The sequence below is a fragment of the Bos grunniens genome, chromosome 27, assembly GCF_055505025.1.
Source record: "Bos grunniens cultivar Pamir isolate PY7600 chromosome 27, Bosgru_T2T1.0, whole genome shotgun sequence".
NCBI classification, from domain to species: domain Eukaryota; kingdom Metazoa; phylum Chordata; class Mammalia; order Artiodactyla; family Bovidae; genus Bos; species Bos grunniens.
Genome location: NC_141191.1, coordinates 17,425,507 through 17,443,026, shown reverse-complemented (window position 1 = coordinate 17,443,026; position 17,520 = coordinate 17,425,507). Strand labels below are relative to the sequence as shown.

At 40.0% G+C, this 17,520-nt stretch overlaps 1 protein-coding gene across 4 annotated transcripts in view; it reads left to right on the top strand.

Annotated features, from left to right (window-relative positions):
• The first annotated feature begins 263 nt into the window (after nt 1-263).
• PDLIM3 (PDZ and LIM domain 3) overlaps nt 264-17,520 on the top strand; it is a 31,144-nt gene continuing 13,887 nt past the window's right edge. For all 4 annotated transcript variants that reach the window (XM_086380042.1, XM_086380040.1, XM_086380041.1 and 1 more), the window contains exons 1-3: nt 264-442; nt 9,888-10,039; nt 11,279-11,363. In XM_086380042.1, coding sequence (XP_086236168.1) covers nt 350-442; nt 9,888-10,039; nt 11,279-11,363 — 330 coding nt within the window. In that variant the 5' untranslated portion in view covers nt 264-349. The remainder of the gene's footprint in view (nt 443-9,887; nt 10,040-11,278; nt 11,364-17,520) is intronic.

Sequence of the window (17,520 nt, the reverse complement as noted above, 5' to 3'; positions counted from 1 at the left end):
CTCTCCAAGCAGGAGATAAACAGTAGGACAGGTGTTACTTTAAGAGAGGGATGGGAGTTGTAACCCGAAGCCTCCTCCAGCCTTAAGCCCAAGAAGTCTGGGAGGCTGCGCCCGGGCCGGTGCGTCTGTAAACTCCCGCGGGTCTGGCACGTCTCTTTCTTCCAAAGTTGGAGCTCTCCTTGGTGGGAGGGGGCGGGGAGGAGGGGAGGCCAGTGACGTCACACGGGAGCGGGGATAAAGCTCCCGGGTCGCGGTCCAGCGAGGACACTGCCCCGGGAGCGGAGTGGGCCGTGCCACTCGGGGACACTCGCTGCGGCCCCGCCCGAGCAAGGCCGTGCCAGGAGGCACCATGCCCCAAAATGTGGTCCTGCCCGGGCCGGCGCCCTGGGGCTTCAGACTCTCGGGGGGCATAGACTTCAACCAGCCTTTGGTCATCACCAGGGTAGGTGTTTTCCATCCTTCGGCTGCAAGTCGGGGACTCTGGCGTGCCGGGCCCCCTCGGGAGAGGAGAGCGGCCAGTGTGCCACTGGGGTGTGCTGGGTGGGTCCTGGCTTCGGGTTCACAGGTCGAGGGACGGCAGCATCTTAGCGAACAAAGTTCGGAGGATGCGGAGCGGCTTAGAGAATTAACCACGTCCGCCCTAGTGGTCTCTGTCTGCAGCCTCTTGACCTCCCGCAGTTTTCCGAGGAGGGTGAACTGGCTGCGTGGTTTCCCTGCGAGGTGGGCTGCCTTCTCTCTCTCGACGCCAGGTTTCCTTTCAGTAACAAACGAGGTGGGGATCAGAAAAGCTTTGTTGGAGAGAGATGCGCGTCTGAATGCTTTCCTTGTCTGGATGGAAAGTTCAGGGCGCTGTTCGCAGGGCACCACCTGGGCTGGCCAAGTTGGAATCTATCATATCAGCCCAGACAGGGGAAAAGTTACTAATTTGTATTACTAGGTTTCCAGGCATTTTGAGTAAATACTTTCCAAAGCTGGAACTTGGCTTAGAAATCATCACCTATAACTCAAACTACAAAGAAAACGTGTCGGATAGTTTCCTTCACCTGATGGAGAGCCATGTTTCAGACTAGTAACTCTGAAGATAATACCTCATTATTAAAGCCAAGCTTTCCTTAAACTTACTATTTTCTAAAGTATTGTCCAATTAAGAAAAAAGGAAGTGAAAAAATTCAGGATCTGTCCTGTCAGTAAATTCTAGTTGGTCTAGTTGATTTGTTTCTAACATCGTCTTAACAGAAAATTGTTATTATTTCAATTATCACATATAAATATATATATATATTAAACCTAATTTTAAAACATAAACTTTCAGCATGTTTATATCTTTACTATGCTTTATTTTCTTCCTTACTGCTCATACTATATTTTATAAATGTATACTTTATAATCTGACTCACATAGACTTTGAACAAAGAATTCTAAATTCTGTTCTACTTATGGGTTTTAAGAACCAATGGCTTTTAAAAATATCTCAAAACATATGGATGCATGGAACATTTCAAGCTTTGTTTTACATTTTTTGAAAACATAAACACATCTGACATGTGTTTTCATATGGACATAAGAACTTAACATACTCCCAAAATGTTCCTAAGTAAATTAGGCAGAAAATGGTTCAATGATCTGGGCCAAGCAATGCCTTTTATGGATTTACCAAAGGAAACAATTTCCATTATCTCTACAGAGAAATATTTTTAAAGTTTCTGAAGTATAGTTTTTGAATCCTAACAAATCCTATTTATATTATAAATCCTAACAAATCATATTGTAGTAAATCTTATGGAAACAACTTTGTCACAAAAATCCTTTCAGTGATTTATAAAAGAAGTATCTTGCTATTACTGTGGAACATATCAATATGATTAATCTTATGCTTGAAATGTTGAGTTGTTGACTTTATAAACAATGTTTATTTCAAAGCAGAACTTAACATTTTGCACTTGACTGCAGGAGCTATCAGTAAATATATTTGATATAATGACAACTATTATTTGGGAAGCCAATTCTGTTTGAATTTTTAACTCATAATTAATTTGTGTCACTCACAGTGACACTTGGTTCAATAACAGTGCATATGAACACATACGATTATTTCATTTGACTACTGATTTTCTCTTCAATTAATTTAACTCAAGGACAGCAGGTACCACTACACTGCTTTGTTTTCATCCACTTAATTCATTTCATCCACTTAATTTACCTACAACCTCTTCTTACATCACACCTTATACCACAATTGTTTTAATACACCTGTATCCCAGATTGCATGTTCCCCCGCTTAGGACAACAACCAGCAGATTTAGGGGGCTACTCAGTGCCAAGCACAGTGTCTAGTACCTCTTATGTTACAGAATAAAAGTAGACACGATATGAGTGATTAAGTCATTCACTTTTGAGATAACTTTATAAATGTATCCTAATTGGTGTACCTTTTATTATTCTAATAGGTGTACACTTTATTATCCAAGTGTACCCAAAGCCATTCACATGGTAGATTCTTATTCAATAAATGAAAACATAGTCACTTGAACTTTTTTGCCTTAATGAGCACCTAATTGAGAGTACTTCCACTGAAATTATTAGAATACTAAAAATCATTTGGGGAAAAAGACTAAAAGATATGAACATACTTATCAGTATTACAATTAGGTGGCAGAATAATTGTATTAATTTCATAATTTTTATACTGTGTTAAAAGGTAGTGGATGAGGTTGTGTGTGCATTGGTATACTTTTGCCTGCCATGCACTCTTCTAAGCCTTTCATACCCACTAACTCACTTGAATCTCACAATAATCCTATCAGAGTAGTAGTAGTAGTAGTAGTAGTAGTAATATCCCTTTCTGCAGATGAAGGGAGTAAGGCTTCAAGAGATTTATAACCTGCCGATGACCACGAGTGGTGGGATGGACTTTGATGCAGGTCGACTTGCTTCCAAAGCCTGCATCCTCCAAACACATGAAAGATTCTGCTTATTGTACAGATATTTCCAAAGAGGTACTTTGTGCCATCCAACTCATCACCAGGCGACCTCTTTCAGCTCTACCACTTTCCTCTTTTTCTTCCACTGTCCCCAGTCAAGAGTTCATAAGTTGAAACCTAGTTGTCTCCCTGCTCGATTCACCATGCATATTCTCACCAGCCATCTCTGAGATGGGTGCTGGTTGATCCTATCTTCCCCATTTTTTAAAAGTCCTTCAGTGGCATCCCCAGTTTATAGAATAAAATGTGTGGTTTTTAGCATGACATTCACGGCTTTCACCTTCTCTCTCAAGTGTCCAACTTCATTTCCTCCCTCTCTTCTCTCTCCTATCTTCCTCTCACTCCATAAATACGTAGTGGGGCCCATACTTGGGACCGCTTATGATTTCTCTAACATGGCTTTGCTCTTGCTATCATTTTTCTCCAGACTTCTCTTCCCCACCCATTACACTATCCTCTGTGCCTCTGGAAACCTATTTAAATACCACTCCTCCAGCCTGATTCTTGTAGCCGTCATTTCATCCACTTAATTACTGTAGCTCTTGACCTACATCTCCTTACATTACTCCTTGTACCACAGTTGTTTGAATATATCTGTATCCCACAGATTGCATGCCCGCCTCTTGGCAACAACCAGCAAATTTGGGGTGGGGGGGTGGCTATTCAGTGCCAAGCACAGTGTCTAGTACCTCATATATGTTACAGAATAAAAATAGACCCAATATGAGTTATTAAATTGTTCACTTTTGACATAATTGTTTTCCTAGTAGGTGCAAGTTATGTTCTCAGAAATATCCCACAATAAATAAAAAGGAAAACTTTTGTTGTTCATTGATTTGTTTTATGTAAGTTCTTAAGCATGCAAAGAATTAAAACACCAGTGCCTGTACTGGACACCGGACTAAGTCCCATGAATGAGATATGCTCCTCAAGGCAATTCAATTTTTATCCTACAAGCAATGCCCTCCCTTCCCTTCCTCACACTCTACAAAAGCAGATGATAGCAATGCTACTTAGACAGTGGTCCTCTGCTCCAGCCTCTGCTGGGGAGCATGGTTTACAAAATAACTCTTTCCATCAGTTGAAATTACAATTCACAAAATTAGGACAAAGGGTCCCCACCCAATAATTGTTTACCATCCAATTAATCAGCCAGGTAAAACTCTGTATCGTAAAAAAAAAATAGAAGTAAGATAAATTGGGGCTTCCCTGATGGCTCAGATGATAAATCAAATACCCGACAATCTCAAAAAAATTTTTGAGCAAATTGGTTGTGATCCGATTTGTCGGAAAGTAGTTTCTAGGCAAAGGTGCTCTTTACTTGGTGCAATGTGAATTTAAGTTGCGGATGTTTAGCGTGGGAGGGCATCATTACTGCAAACATTGTATACAGCTGGCCTAGGTATTTCACAGAAGTTTAAAGTTCACATCTCTAAGTGAGCAGCTTTTCTTTTTCTGGCAAAAGTTTCTAAGAAATCTCTCTCTGTCTTAAATGTTTGGACCACCCAGAAGGTGGATCTATTATCACAGCCAAGTTACAGACAGTTTGTTTTCACAAATGGTCCAGTTTGGAATAAAGCACAGGCTTCTTTTGTGTACATGATGTAAAATGACTGTATACATCTCCTGCCAGTATGTCTCTTCCCACTGACTTCCTCTTCCCTCCTTTGTATACCGAGCACACCCAGGATTGAGATCACTGTGACTGAGAATGCTGTATATGGACCTGGGTACCAACATGGAAAATGTTAGGCTTTAACACGGAAGAGTACCTTAATATAAACTATATTGGAAATTTGAACTTTTAGAAAGAAATGTTTACAGTTGAATGTGGTCTTTTCCCACGTATCCCTCGGTATCCTTGAGGAATTGTTTCCAGGACTCCACCCCTCTCTCTCCCCAATCCCCATCGCCCCTCAAGGATACCAAAACCCCAGGATGAACAAGTTTTTTATATAAAATAGTATTTGCACATAACCTAGGTACATCCTCCTGTATACTTGAAATCATCTCTAGGTTACTTATAATACCTAACACAATGGAAATACTATGTAAGTAGTTGCCAGCATGTGGCAAATTCCAGTTCTGCTTTTTGGAACTTTTTGGAATTCTTTTTCAAATATTTTCAATCCTTGCTTGGTTGAATCCTGGATGCAGAACCCACGGATTTGGCGAGGTGACTGTATTTAAGTTTGTTCTAACAGAGACGTGTCTGCATCCAAGCACGAGTTCTTCTGTTCCTGACATTCATACACCCCACAAGGATCTACCAGGTGCAGAATGTACTGTTTGTGTAAAGTGCTGTGGGGGATACAGTTATAACTTAATGAGTTTCTACCCCTCTGAGAAGTTCATGTATCAGAAGAGACATGTACACACACTACCACGATACAACTTGTCCAGGATTCCATGAAAGAAGTGTGACCAAAGAGACAGGAGGAATGAGAGAAGAGAGAGTACCTGCAGGGGTGGCATTGTGGGATAGTGGAGGAGCTTGAGCTACAGAGTTAGAGGAATTTCAAATTTTCACTGGATGTGTGACCCTAAGCACATTTCTTATACTTTCTGAGTATTCATTTTCTCATCTTAAAAAAGACAAATACCAATAGTATAACATTGTTATAATATATAACATAATTATATATAATATAATATATAACATAATTATATATAATATAATATATAACATAATTATATATAATATAATATATAATAGTATAACATGGTTCTCAAACATGTCTGCACGTTAAACTCGCTCAGGTAATTTTTGAAAATATCCATGACCAGTTGCTACTTGCAGAGATTCTGATTGAACTAGAAATGTAGATTGCAGCCAGGTGCTGTGGAGGGCTTTCAGACATTGGAGTTTATTTGTAGGCAGTGGAGAACAACTGAACAATGGGATTTCTCACTATTTAGATCCACGCCCCACAGGACAGCCTTTCAGTATACACTTGTCTTGCTCCATAACCGCTTCAGTCATTTTTAAACACAAAAATCCCATCAGAGCCAAGGACTTCTTTCATGTCTCCCACAGTTAACAGGACCTTATAGATGGTTTACCTGTGATTTAGTTTTTTTTTTCCCGAACAGACCCAAGTAATATATTGATGTGAAAAATAGGAATCATCTGAAGGACTTGTTAAAAGCACAGATTCCCTAGTTCCTCTGTTAGAGCTTCTGCTTCACCATTCTAGTCTTCTGGATTGGACTGGAATCTTTATGTTGAGTAAAGACTCCCCCTCTCCTCCCCCCTACCCAGTGATTCTTCTCATCAGACAAGTTTGAAACCATGTGTTCAGTGACTGGCAGAAATACTGTTTCCAATGATCTCTTGAAGGCTTTTGACTTTTGAGACACTAATGAAACTGAATAATAATCCCCTGAAAACCTCTTTGCCTCATTTTACCTCTCTCTTCTCCTAATTTGGGAAAATATTAAACTATAAGCAGTAATGTAAATGAAATGCAAAGTAATAATATAAAGTAACACTGGGAAATTATAGATTCTTGTGATTAAACAGATCGTTTAACTTCCTAAAACCAGGCCAATTTAGGGGTCACTTGCTGATCACTAGCCTTGCTGAACTTGAGACCCAAGAAGAAGGGACGATCCTGTTTTTTCCTTCTCTCTCATCCATCTCTCGACACACTTTTTTTCTTTCTTATCAACTCTCACCTTGGAGGTCCCAGGAAATCAATGTCCAGGTTGAATGCAAAGTCAGACTCTGGTTCCGGCTGCTGCTAAGTTGCTGCTAAGTCGCTTCAGTCGTGTCCAACTCTGTGCGACCCCAGAGACGGCAACCCACCAAGGTCCCCCATCCCTGGGATTCTCCAGGCAAGAACACTGGAGTGGGTTGCCATTTCCTTCTCCAGTGCATGAAAGTAAAAAGTGAAAGTGAAGTCGTTCAGTTGTGTCCGACTCCTAGCGACCCCATGGACTGCAGCCTACCAGGCTCCTCCGTCCATGGGGTTTTCCAGGCAAGAGTACTGGAGTGGGGTGCCATTGCCTTCTCCGAAGAAATAATGTTAGGCTTTTCTAAACCAATATTGAGTATTATATGTAAACCAAATTTAAGTATATTAGAAAAGCTAGGAGAGTCTTTAAAAGCAAACACATTGAGCCATGCTTTCTCATATTTTAACTGAAAGAAAAGCATTCTGGTCTTAGAAGTTTAAAAATAGACTGTATTGATTTTGATGAACTATAGCTAAATAAAATTAAAAGTTTGAGGTTATTTTTATCTCTACAAGCCACACTGGGGATGGAAACTCTTATTCTTCTAACAGTTGTGAGTCTGGGAGAATTTCTAAATGGAAAAATGGCATGTCTCCCAAAAGTTGAGATGTAATAATCTCCAGTTGTCTTCACCCAGGGCCCCATTATCTGTCCCTACTGGAAAATAATCATGATTGCTACTGTGAGATGATCAGAGACATGAACTAAGTACAGTAAACATTTTATTGATGAGACTGAAGATCTAGGACACATGAGAATTTGTTATTTTCTTCTTATGAATATAAATTTATATGAATTATTCACTTATACAGGGCTTCCCTCATAGCTCAGTTGGTAAAGAATCCTCCTGCAATGTGGGAGACCTGGGTTCGATCTCTGGGTTGGGATGATCCCCTGGAGAAGGGAAAAGCTACCTATTCCAGTATTCTGAGCTGGAGAATTCCATGGACTGTATAGTCCATGGGATTGCAAAGAGTCGGACATGACTGAATGACTTTCACTTCACTTCATTCAATTATGTGAATCATGGATCTCTCTTAGAGCCATGAAGTTAAATCAATGACTAGTTATATCGATGACTAGATTAAGCAAGTGGAGAAAAAATGAAATAATGACTGATCCTCAGTTAAACATTAGGAATGATCTAATTTATTCCTGGAGCAGTTTGAGGTTTAAGTCAAGTTCCACATATTATCCAGGCTTCCTGCATAGCTCAGTTGGTAAAGAATCCTCCTTCAATGCTGGAGACCTGGGTTTGATTCCTGGGTAGGGAAGATCCCCTGAAGAAGGAAATGGCAATCCACTCCAGTATTATTGCCTGGAGAATCCCATGGACAGAAGACCTGGCATGGACAGAAGACAGTCCATAGGGCCGCAAAAGTCGGACATGTCTTAGCGCTCTTTCTTTTCTTTCTTTCCACATATTATCCTGCTCTAACCAGTGGGAACTTTCAAAAGGAGCAGTGACAGATTGACATTAATAGCCATCATCTTTGGGTGTGTGAGGACTAGTTCTTTTTTGTTTCACAAGCTCTGATTAAATGTCCATTTCATTCATCTTTCAAGTAGTTAGTCATCAGTTCGGAACACTGAGTGTACACTGGGAAGCATTAGGAATATACATAGTATTGTCCTTCAAGAAGTTGAGGTTGGGAAGACACAATACACAAGTAAATAAACAAACATGCAAGAACAAGTTGTCTTCATAGAGGGAACGAATGGAGCGTCACAGTGGAAAACGATGGGGAGGCGCTGGAGACGCTATATCAGAGGTCTGGGGAGATCTCTTCATGATGTTTAAACCTAAACCAAAAGGATGAGAAGGAGCATCAGGGTGACAAGCACGCGGAGCATTTCAGGCAGAAGGAACAGTGTGTGAAAGCCCAGAAGAGGATGCAAGCTTGGCCTGTCTGAGGAGCTCAAAGGAAATCTGGCCGTAGGGCAGTGGATGAAGAGGAGCAGAACGTTGTGAGACCACGCTAGAGAAGTAGGCAGGGTGACACCAAGTGAGGACTATTCGTTGTCAGTTGGGTTTACCCAGAAAAGCTGGGAGTGGGGATAGCAATCAAAAGCATCATTACACTTGCTCCTTGGAAAAACAGCTATGACGATGTAATCAGTGGCACAGTTTAATTGAAAGCTGCTGTCTTATTAGTTGTTTTCTACTTATTCCATCTCTTCTTCGTTTATGGAGAAGAGACTGTAAGTGCACACAAACTTCTCTTGTGTCTGTAGTTCCCAGGGGTTCTAGACTCTCACTGTTTAACTCATATTTGGCCTTTAGCAATTTGTTCACAATTTTAGCTAAATTCTTCTCAATAGCTTGTACACTTGGCCCCATCTTCCTCCGTGCTCTGGTACAAGTGAGCCCATACTTATATCTCGTCTTTCCTTGGAGATGCCCATATTTCCTTAGATTCCAAGCTAGTTGGTTGCCCTGCAACTTCATTCTCTGGAGTCCGTGAGAAGTTATAATTTTGCATATTATCTGGCTTCTTATTAATACAAGAGTGATTCTCTTTCCAGCTTTCTATATCCCACCCAAGTGCATTATAGGGATGCTAAAGCTGTTTTAATTCAAATATAAAAGCACCCCAAATATATTAATAGTAAAGTTATATTCCCAAATAGAGAGTTTGGGGTGACCAAAGACTCTAAGAAAGCAAATTTTTATTTAAAGCAAAAATATGATTCAAACAGGGAGTCATGGAAGATGTTTTCAAAGAGAATTAGAAATGTCACGATGGAGAAAATGTGCTAAGAAGTGGAATTATCTCACATAGCAGGAAAATAGAATACAATTGGCCAATTAAGAATTAAGCTAGATATGATATTTTCTGCAGGGGCCTTCCCAGGTGGCTCGGTGGTAAAGAATCCACCTGCCCATGCAGGAGCTGCAGGAGACTCAGGTTTGATTCTTGGGTCTGGAAGATCCCCTGGAGGAGGAAATGGCAACCTACTCCAGTATTCTTGCCTGGGAAATCCCATGGATAGAGGAGCCTGGCAGGCTGCAGTCCCTGGGGTCACAAAGAGTCAGAGAGGACTGAGCACAGCGTTTCCTGCCCAATGAAGCATTTAGAATGTTACCAAGGTGAAGTACAAATGTCAAGCACAAAACTCAAGATGCCGCAGGGTGTTGATTTTTAGCTATGCGATGATTTCTTCCAGATCACGCCAGGAAGCAAGGCGGCAGCTGCCAACCTGTGTCCTGGGGATGTCATCCTGGCTATTGATGGCTTTGGGACAGAGTCCATGACTCATGCTGATGCACAGGACAGGATTAAGGCAGCAGGACACCAGCTCTGTCTCAAAATTGACAGGTGATCTTTAATTAATGGGGGTAAAATTTGATCTGTTTTGCAGGAGAACCTGAACCAGAATGATAAATGACTTCATCCTCCCAGTGAGGAAGAATATTGCAGGACCCAGAATTTTAACTGGCTTTTTTATATGTTGGCCACTTTGGTCTGTCCTTCACTGAAGTCAGTCTGGTGGCTGTTAACAAAGGATTTCTAAAAAGAATTCTCTGGAATGTCAGAATAATGAAAAAGGCTAAAAGAATTTTTTTTCCTTCACTAACCCAGTTGGTCAACCGAGAAAATATTACTGGCCACATAAACACTGAATAGCATGTCTAGCTACACTGCTGTTCTAAACATGGTAGAGAATGGAATGGAATATCCCAGAAGAATCTTCTGCTTGCCGAAGTGTGATCCTATTAAAATCTGGTTGCTAATGTCCTGTATGCTGTTTTCTGTTTTGTACTAAATTCAGCCCGGAAGAATCTCACAAGGTACGAGAGGACATGGGCACACGAGGGTTTTTAGACAAAGAGACATTTCTGATCAAAAACAATATTAGGAATCGAACCTGATCTTTTGCCATCAGACCCGAGATCTGGAACTGAATTCTGAAAAGAATGATTTGTTGCCGTGATTAGCAAGTGTGTTTATCCTGCTGCTGTTGTATCCACAGTTTTCCCTGCTGTGGTCCAGAGGACACAAGCCATCGGCCAGTCTGCCATTTCATGGGGTGAAACTGACCCTGTCCCTGAATCTGCATCACCTGTGTTCCTGCCAAGCACATAGTTCCGTAGGGGCCACACGACCCCAAGTAGATACATGAGAAGAGCTGGACGGAGCCCATTTCCTTGATGCCAGCAGCAAATCCACCTGGCACATCATTCACTGCCTCCTGTGGTGCCCTACATAGGACAGGAGGGAAGTTGAGGAGATCCAGGGGGGTTGCCCTGTGGTCATCTGCAGGGCAGGTCGCCAGGATCTCCCTCTCCCTTATGCTTCCCGCATGCACGGCAGACCCGCTTTCTCCAGAAACTCTACGGTGTCCTTGCCTTAGTTCAAGTTGCTACAGTCGAATACCATAGACTGGCTGGCTTAAGCAACAAACATTTATTTCTCACAGTTATGGAGGCTGAAAGTTCAACATCAGGGAGCCAGCATGGTTGGGTTTTCAGGATTCACAAATGCAGGAAATTAAAGTGTATTAAAACTAGAAGTCCCATTAGAATTTGGCTTTACGAATTTTATTTTTATTTACAGGGCGGAAGCTCGCTTGTGGTCTCCACAGGTAACTGAAGATGGAAAGGCTCATCCTTTCAAAATCAACTTAGAATCAGAACCACAGGTATGAATTTTGGAGTTAAATGATGTTCACATTATGAAGAGAAGTATTCTTAGGTAAATATCTTGTTAAAAGACAAATATGTTCTCATTAGGGGAAAAGAGGCTTTATCTATGTACAGTCTGCTTATTTTTTCATTTTTCATGATGGACGTCTGCCAAATGACCATAAGGTAACCCAAGAAATTTAAGATGTTAAAACAAAGCAAAACAAAAAAAGGGTCGACCATTTGAAACAGGTGTCTCTAATCTATTAGTTGTTGTGACCTTCAATTCCTCAAGGTCTTCACCCAGCTCTTAGGTTACATCCTTCTTTAATTATCAGTTCAGGCATTCTATAATTAAGTTTACTCTAGGAAGAGAGTTTTGCATTATGTAATCACAATAATATTCTGCTTATGCAGCTGAATTACAAAAGATAAAGGATTTTCCCTTCAGGCAACTCTAACAAGCTAAATTAATCTAATAATCTGATGCTTATCTGACTGTCTACTTTCAAAATCTCCAAAAAAAAAAAAAAAACCTGAAATTAAACTGACCCCCTATTGTGTTGTGTGGACAGTATAATCAAGAAAAGGAACCTCTGCTTGGTTAGATGCTCCCCACATTTAGAGAGACAGACAGACATAGTTTGAATAGTCCCTTTTAAAAAAGTATCACTACTAAACTGATTATATCTAATGAAAATGAACTGAAAATATAATTTATGCTTCAGCAAGGTTTCCATTTTCAGGATCATCAACTCCTGAATTTGTCCCTCACATTTTCCACTTGAGGGCCTAAGCCCCCATTCATTTCATTCTTGGTGAAATACATGGAGAGTACATATTACATGTGTCTCATAGGGCTTCTAAAGATTGAAATAGAATAAGATATAAAAATAACTTGGCATATTGAATTCCTCTTAGAGAGATTCAATTCAGTGGCGCTCTCATTATTACTGGCCCACCCCCTCCTGCCAGGCTGCGATCAGAAGGGCTCCTGGCCTTTCCTGACAGTGAGATAGGAAGCTGCCTATGTGACAGAGGCTGAAGGCGGCTTAGCCTGGCGTCAGAGGTGGGTGGGTGAATAACACCTGTCGTCAACATCTTCTTTGATAGAAGAAAAGGTTGGAAGAAGGAGTGAGAGCGAAGTCCTCTAGGCAGAGTGGTCACTTGTGGACAGCCCTTGGCAGTAATGCCCAAACCCACCTGCTTCCTCCAACCCTCATCAGCTCATCACTTAGAGGCAACACAGGAAAACAGAGAGCATGTGGTGCTTTAAAAAACAAACATAAACAAACAAAGAAGGAAATTTAAGGTTCACATACATGCATATATCTACACCCCCATCTCCTATTATCACTAGGGCAAACTGGATAGAATTCTGAATTTCCTTGATCCATGTAGAGGACACATCGAAAATTGTACGGCACCCTTCTGCACATTTCTATTCAAAATTTCTCCTAATTTTTTAAACCCGATTTCATTGATACTAAAATAAGGGACCAACTACACATGTTTGACCAAAGTACCAAATCCCTAGTGATCCCTGATCGTGTTGGAGCACCCACGCAGGCACATGGATGATTCGGCAAGTATGGATTTTATTAAGTACAGGGTAAGCTGAGAGCTTGATGTAAGCCTGCGTTTTTCTATCATCTCCCCAGACCAGACTTGGAGCTTATCTGACCTTTATTCTTTATTGCAGATCCATGAGTTTTAATTTATGACTATGGTTATTCCAAGACTTAATTTTAAAAGATAATCCAAATGTTAAATACCCTGGCCTCTTGTCAATCATTTGTTAGCACATGTGTCCTGCATTTTGGGATCAGACAATATAAATATTTATGATACTACACATGGGGAAAAGATAAAGAATGGGATAGTTTTTATTAAAAAGAAAAAAAAAAGAGGTGAAGACTGAGTTAAGGGCTACAGAAGTCAGTCAGATGGAGCCTTTGAACATTCCATTAGACTGAGTCATGACTAACTTCTTACTTGCACCCTCTCTCTAAGAGGCTGCTGTTTGAAGAGCTCAGAGATAAGGACCATTTCTGTTCTTCCCCTAAAGGACCAAAATATTCCTACTCCTTATGACCCTCAGCCAGATTTCTGCATGACCAGCTCACATAACTTGGCACTTCAGGAAAGACCTTTCCTACAAAATATAGCTAAATTTCAGCATAACCTCTGCTATCTGAAAATTCCATGGCACAAACTGGAACAAAATGTAGGGATAAGTATCAAAGAGTGAATTAACTTGTAGACTGAGACTGAAGAACCGGCCAAACTGTGCTTATGTTGTATTCTTTTTCTAAAAAAATTAACACAAAGTTATGCAAAGAAATATCTTGCAAACAGATATATTTTCTTTCCCCAAATGAGAACTCTACAAATAAAGCAACCCCTTCTGACCAATAAAGGTGTGTCAGTCTGAAAAACAAATGCCAGTAAGTCTTTAAAATGGCATTGTATATGAATGGTAAAATGTTGCATTTGAGTGATATACTAGTTGAGTTCTTGTTTCTCAACCCAAGTCAAACTTCTGTTGTAAGTTATGTGACCTTTGCTATTGAACTAAAACACTATTTTTCATTTTAAAGGCAATATATATTCACTGGTGGGGTGGTGGTGGAAACCATGACACCCTACCATGCAAGTACAGCCACAAATAATAAAATGTTAAATTATTTTTTTTTAGCTTTTCCCCCTAGGAATAAGTTTAAGCTTTGGAGACTTTTTCTTATACAGTTATAGTAATAAATGATACTAAATTTTAACATCTAGGTTTTTTTCGTTTTTCCATGCTATTATTAAATAGCTAAATTAGCTAAATTTTTATTTTATGAATTTAGACTCCAATCTTAGGCTTAAAATAAACTTTAGAGGTTGTTTAGATCAAGCCCTGGCCATTGGATAAACTCCTTCTAGACAATCCTGAACATGCCTATGAGCAGATGGGTGCATTTTTCTATATAAAGTATAGAAAAGGATAAAAGGTATGTGTTAGAGTTCTTTGTCCTTCTTCAAAGGTTACATTCTCCAATAAGGCATTACTGTCATCTTTGTTTAATATTAGCTGAACTATTCAAAATTATAATGTAGTTATCACAAGACAGGAAAGATGCTTTTCAGAAATAAAAATGCTGTTTTCTAAGTGAGAAAAGACTGCATCTGCATCCTTTCCATAAAAGGCTTGACAATAAAAACATACTATCTGCACAGCCAAGTAGGGTACAGAAGTAGGCTTGAAGTTGTCATATTTTCATGAAATAACTTTATTCTGCAGTGTTTTGATAACTGGATGGCAGCCTGCCCAAAACAAGGTTTCATAAAATCCTCGTTTCCCCAAACTCCTCCCCACTGACTTATGGGAGAACACTTGAAACGGATCACTGAAGTGAAAATATGAGTGGTTTTGTTTTTCATTTAAAGGGTGAGCACGAGGATGGGACAGGGATTGTTGATAAATTTCAACCATGATAAAATACAATTATTTACTAAGTGTACCTTGATCTGAGCACTTGCTATAGTTTGTTTCCTAATTTTGCCACCGTTTTTTCTTATAAGCAGCTCTGCATACTGTCACACATGTATCAGGCATGTTGTGTCAAAGCTGGTTATTGCCTCAGTTCTCAGACCAAATATTTATTCAAGTAAGAGACTGAAAGGTGAACTCTTTTTGAATGACAACATCTCTGAGGTAATTTCAAGGCCTGGGGAGATTGCTGTCAAGAGCTGCATTCTCCCAGTGTCAGCAGATCCCTGTCAAGTTACTTAGCTTTCACTCCGGCAGCTCTAGCATTTCATTAATTCAAAATATTATTCTTTAATATGATATCCTACCATTTAAAATATTGAAGAATCTAATTAATCGCAATAATTACTTATTGAATTCCTAAGAGATAAGAATCATTTAGATGCTTTTGTCTGGGTAGAAGAAACACAAGAGCTGGACTATATTAACTGCTAGATAAAATTTTTACAGTATTTTTCCATTACTAATGATTTTCCAGGAAAATATAAAAAGGAATTAAAGTAGAATAGCAAGCTTCTAATTGGTCTTATCTTTTGATTCTGTTTGACCATCGATAGTGATGTAAGACTTGGATAGAATGTTGCCTCTCTGTGCCATATTTAAATTTTTTGTTTACCTTTAGTGCATACACTTCATTGTGCTTTTTTGGAATAACTCCAGCAGCCCATAAACTAATGCTTTGCAAAGCCTGAATACAAATGTTTGAAGCCTGTATTAGAAACATTTCCTTTTAGGATCTGAGTAAAAAAGAGAGAGGGTTTTATTGTTTCATTTTAACAAATTACACTTTTGTGACATTTGCAATATATAACCAAAACCGAAAATAGCAACGAAAAGCTTGGAGCTAATTAACTTATGTGCTGCTTTTTGAAGTACTACTAGGGGCTATTATTGCACAAATATTTTCAGAGAAGATGCCTCATTTATAGGTCAGTTGCCATCCATGTTTATTTATCGTTTTAAGACTAAGAAATAAGGGCAGAGATTTTTTTTTCCTCATAAAGCCACCACATTATGTTACCTAATTTTTTATAAAATCAATATTACATACCAAGATCTCTCAGGCATATCATTCTCACTTAAAAAAAAAAAAGCTAAATTCCACAAAGCTTGAGTCCTTCAGTACTTCTTTATATGCTCTTTTAATTAACCTGAGAGATTTATAATACACCAAAACTAAATTAGGCAAATAGCCTTCTGTCTTTTTTCATATCCAAAGTAACAAAGGCTTGAATCATGTCTATTGTCATTATTTACAATTATTTCTTTCCCATTTACTTTTTTTCATGCCATAATAATGATTAATCATAATGGTTAATCATAAAACACAGCCAATCCAAATTCATTATTAAATCAGTCAAAGCAATCAGATGGTACCACTATATCAATCTTTGCACACGTTTTCACATGTTCTGGGATTCAGCACTCTTCTAAAGCCATATTTGATTGTTTCAATCATGCTTCTCTCTAATATCAGCAACTACATTGTCACTCAACCAACTCCTAGGCAGTGACCCATTATTCTGGAGATTAAAGATTGAATCAATAAGATATGAGTCAAGTCAATCATACTATAGAATCACAGACTTTCAAGTTCAGGAGGCTATTAAACTATGCTGTCCAAAGTAGTTGAGAGAAAAGCTCTTATTCACCACACTACAGATTTTCAGGTATCATGAGACTTGGGGCAGTTGGAGTCAAAGACTCTGTTAGGGCTAGTGTTTGAAGCTGCACCCCATTTGTCTTGTCATCAATGGCACCCCACTCCAGTACTCTTGCCTGGAAAATCCCATGGATGGAGGAGCCTGGGAGGCTGCAGTCCATGGGGTCGCTAAGAGTCGGGCACAACTGAACGACTTCACTTTCACTTTTCACTTTCATGCATTGGAGAAGGAAATGGCAACCCACTCCAGTGTTCTTGCCTGGAGAATCCCAGGGACGGCGGAGCCTGGTGGGATGCCGTCTCTGGGGTCGCACAGATCGGACACGACTAAAGCGATGCAGCAGCAGCAGCAGCTACTTTGTAAGTGGGCTTTTTCCAACAGGCCCAAGTGGGGGAACAGGGAGTGTATGTGATGACTGCCTGCTCAGGAGAACCAAGAAGAAGCATTGTTCTGGTTGGGTCCCTGATGTAAGTTGTCGGCCTTCCCCGAAATCCACGCAAAACTGTGGCTCCACCCCTAAGAAAGGAACACAAGCTTTTTTCTAAAAAGCACACTCCCACACCTTACTCGTCTATAATCACAAGGGGAAAATGACACAAATAAGAATATTACTCGATGTTTTTAGTTTTTAAATCAAAATAGTCTCCATTAACATTTCAAGTAATCATAAATGTTTGTACTATTTGAGATCTCTGTGAAACACTGTCGGTGACGTCACAAAAGTAAAGGAGGTTGATGTGAATGTGTGAGTGAAAATAATGTAATGCTATGCTATGCTAAGTCACTTCAGTCGTGTCCGACTCTGTGTGACCCCATAGATGGCAGCCCACCAGGCTCCCCCGTCCCTGGAATTCTCCAGGCAAGAACACTGGAGTGGGTTGCCATTTCCTTCTCCAATGCATGAAAGTGAAAAGTGAAAGTGAAGTCGCCTAGTCGTGTCTGACTCTTAGCGACCCCATGGACTGCAGCCCACCA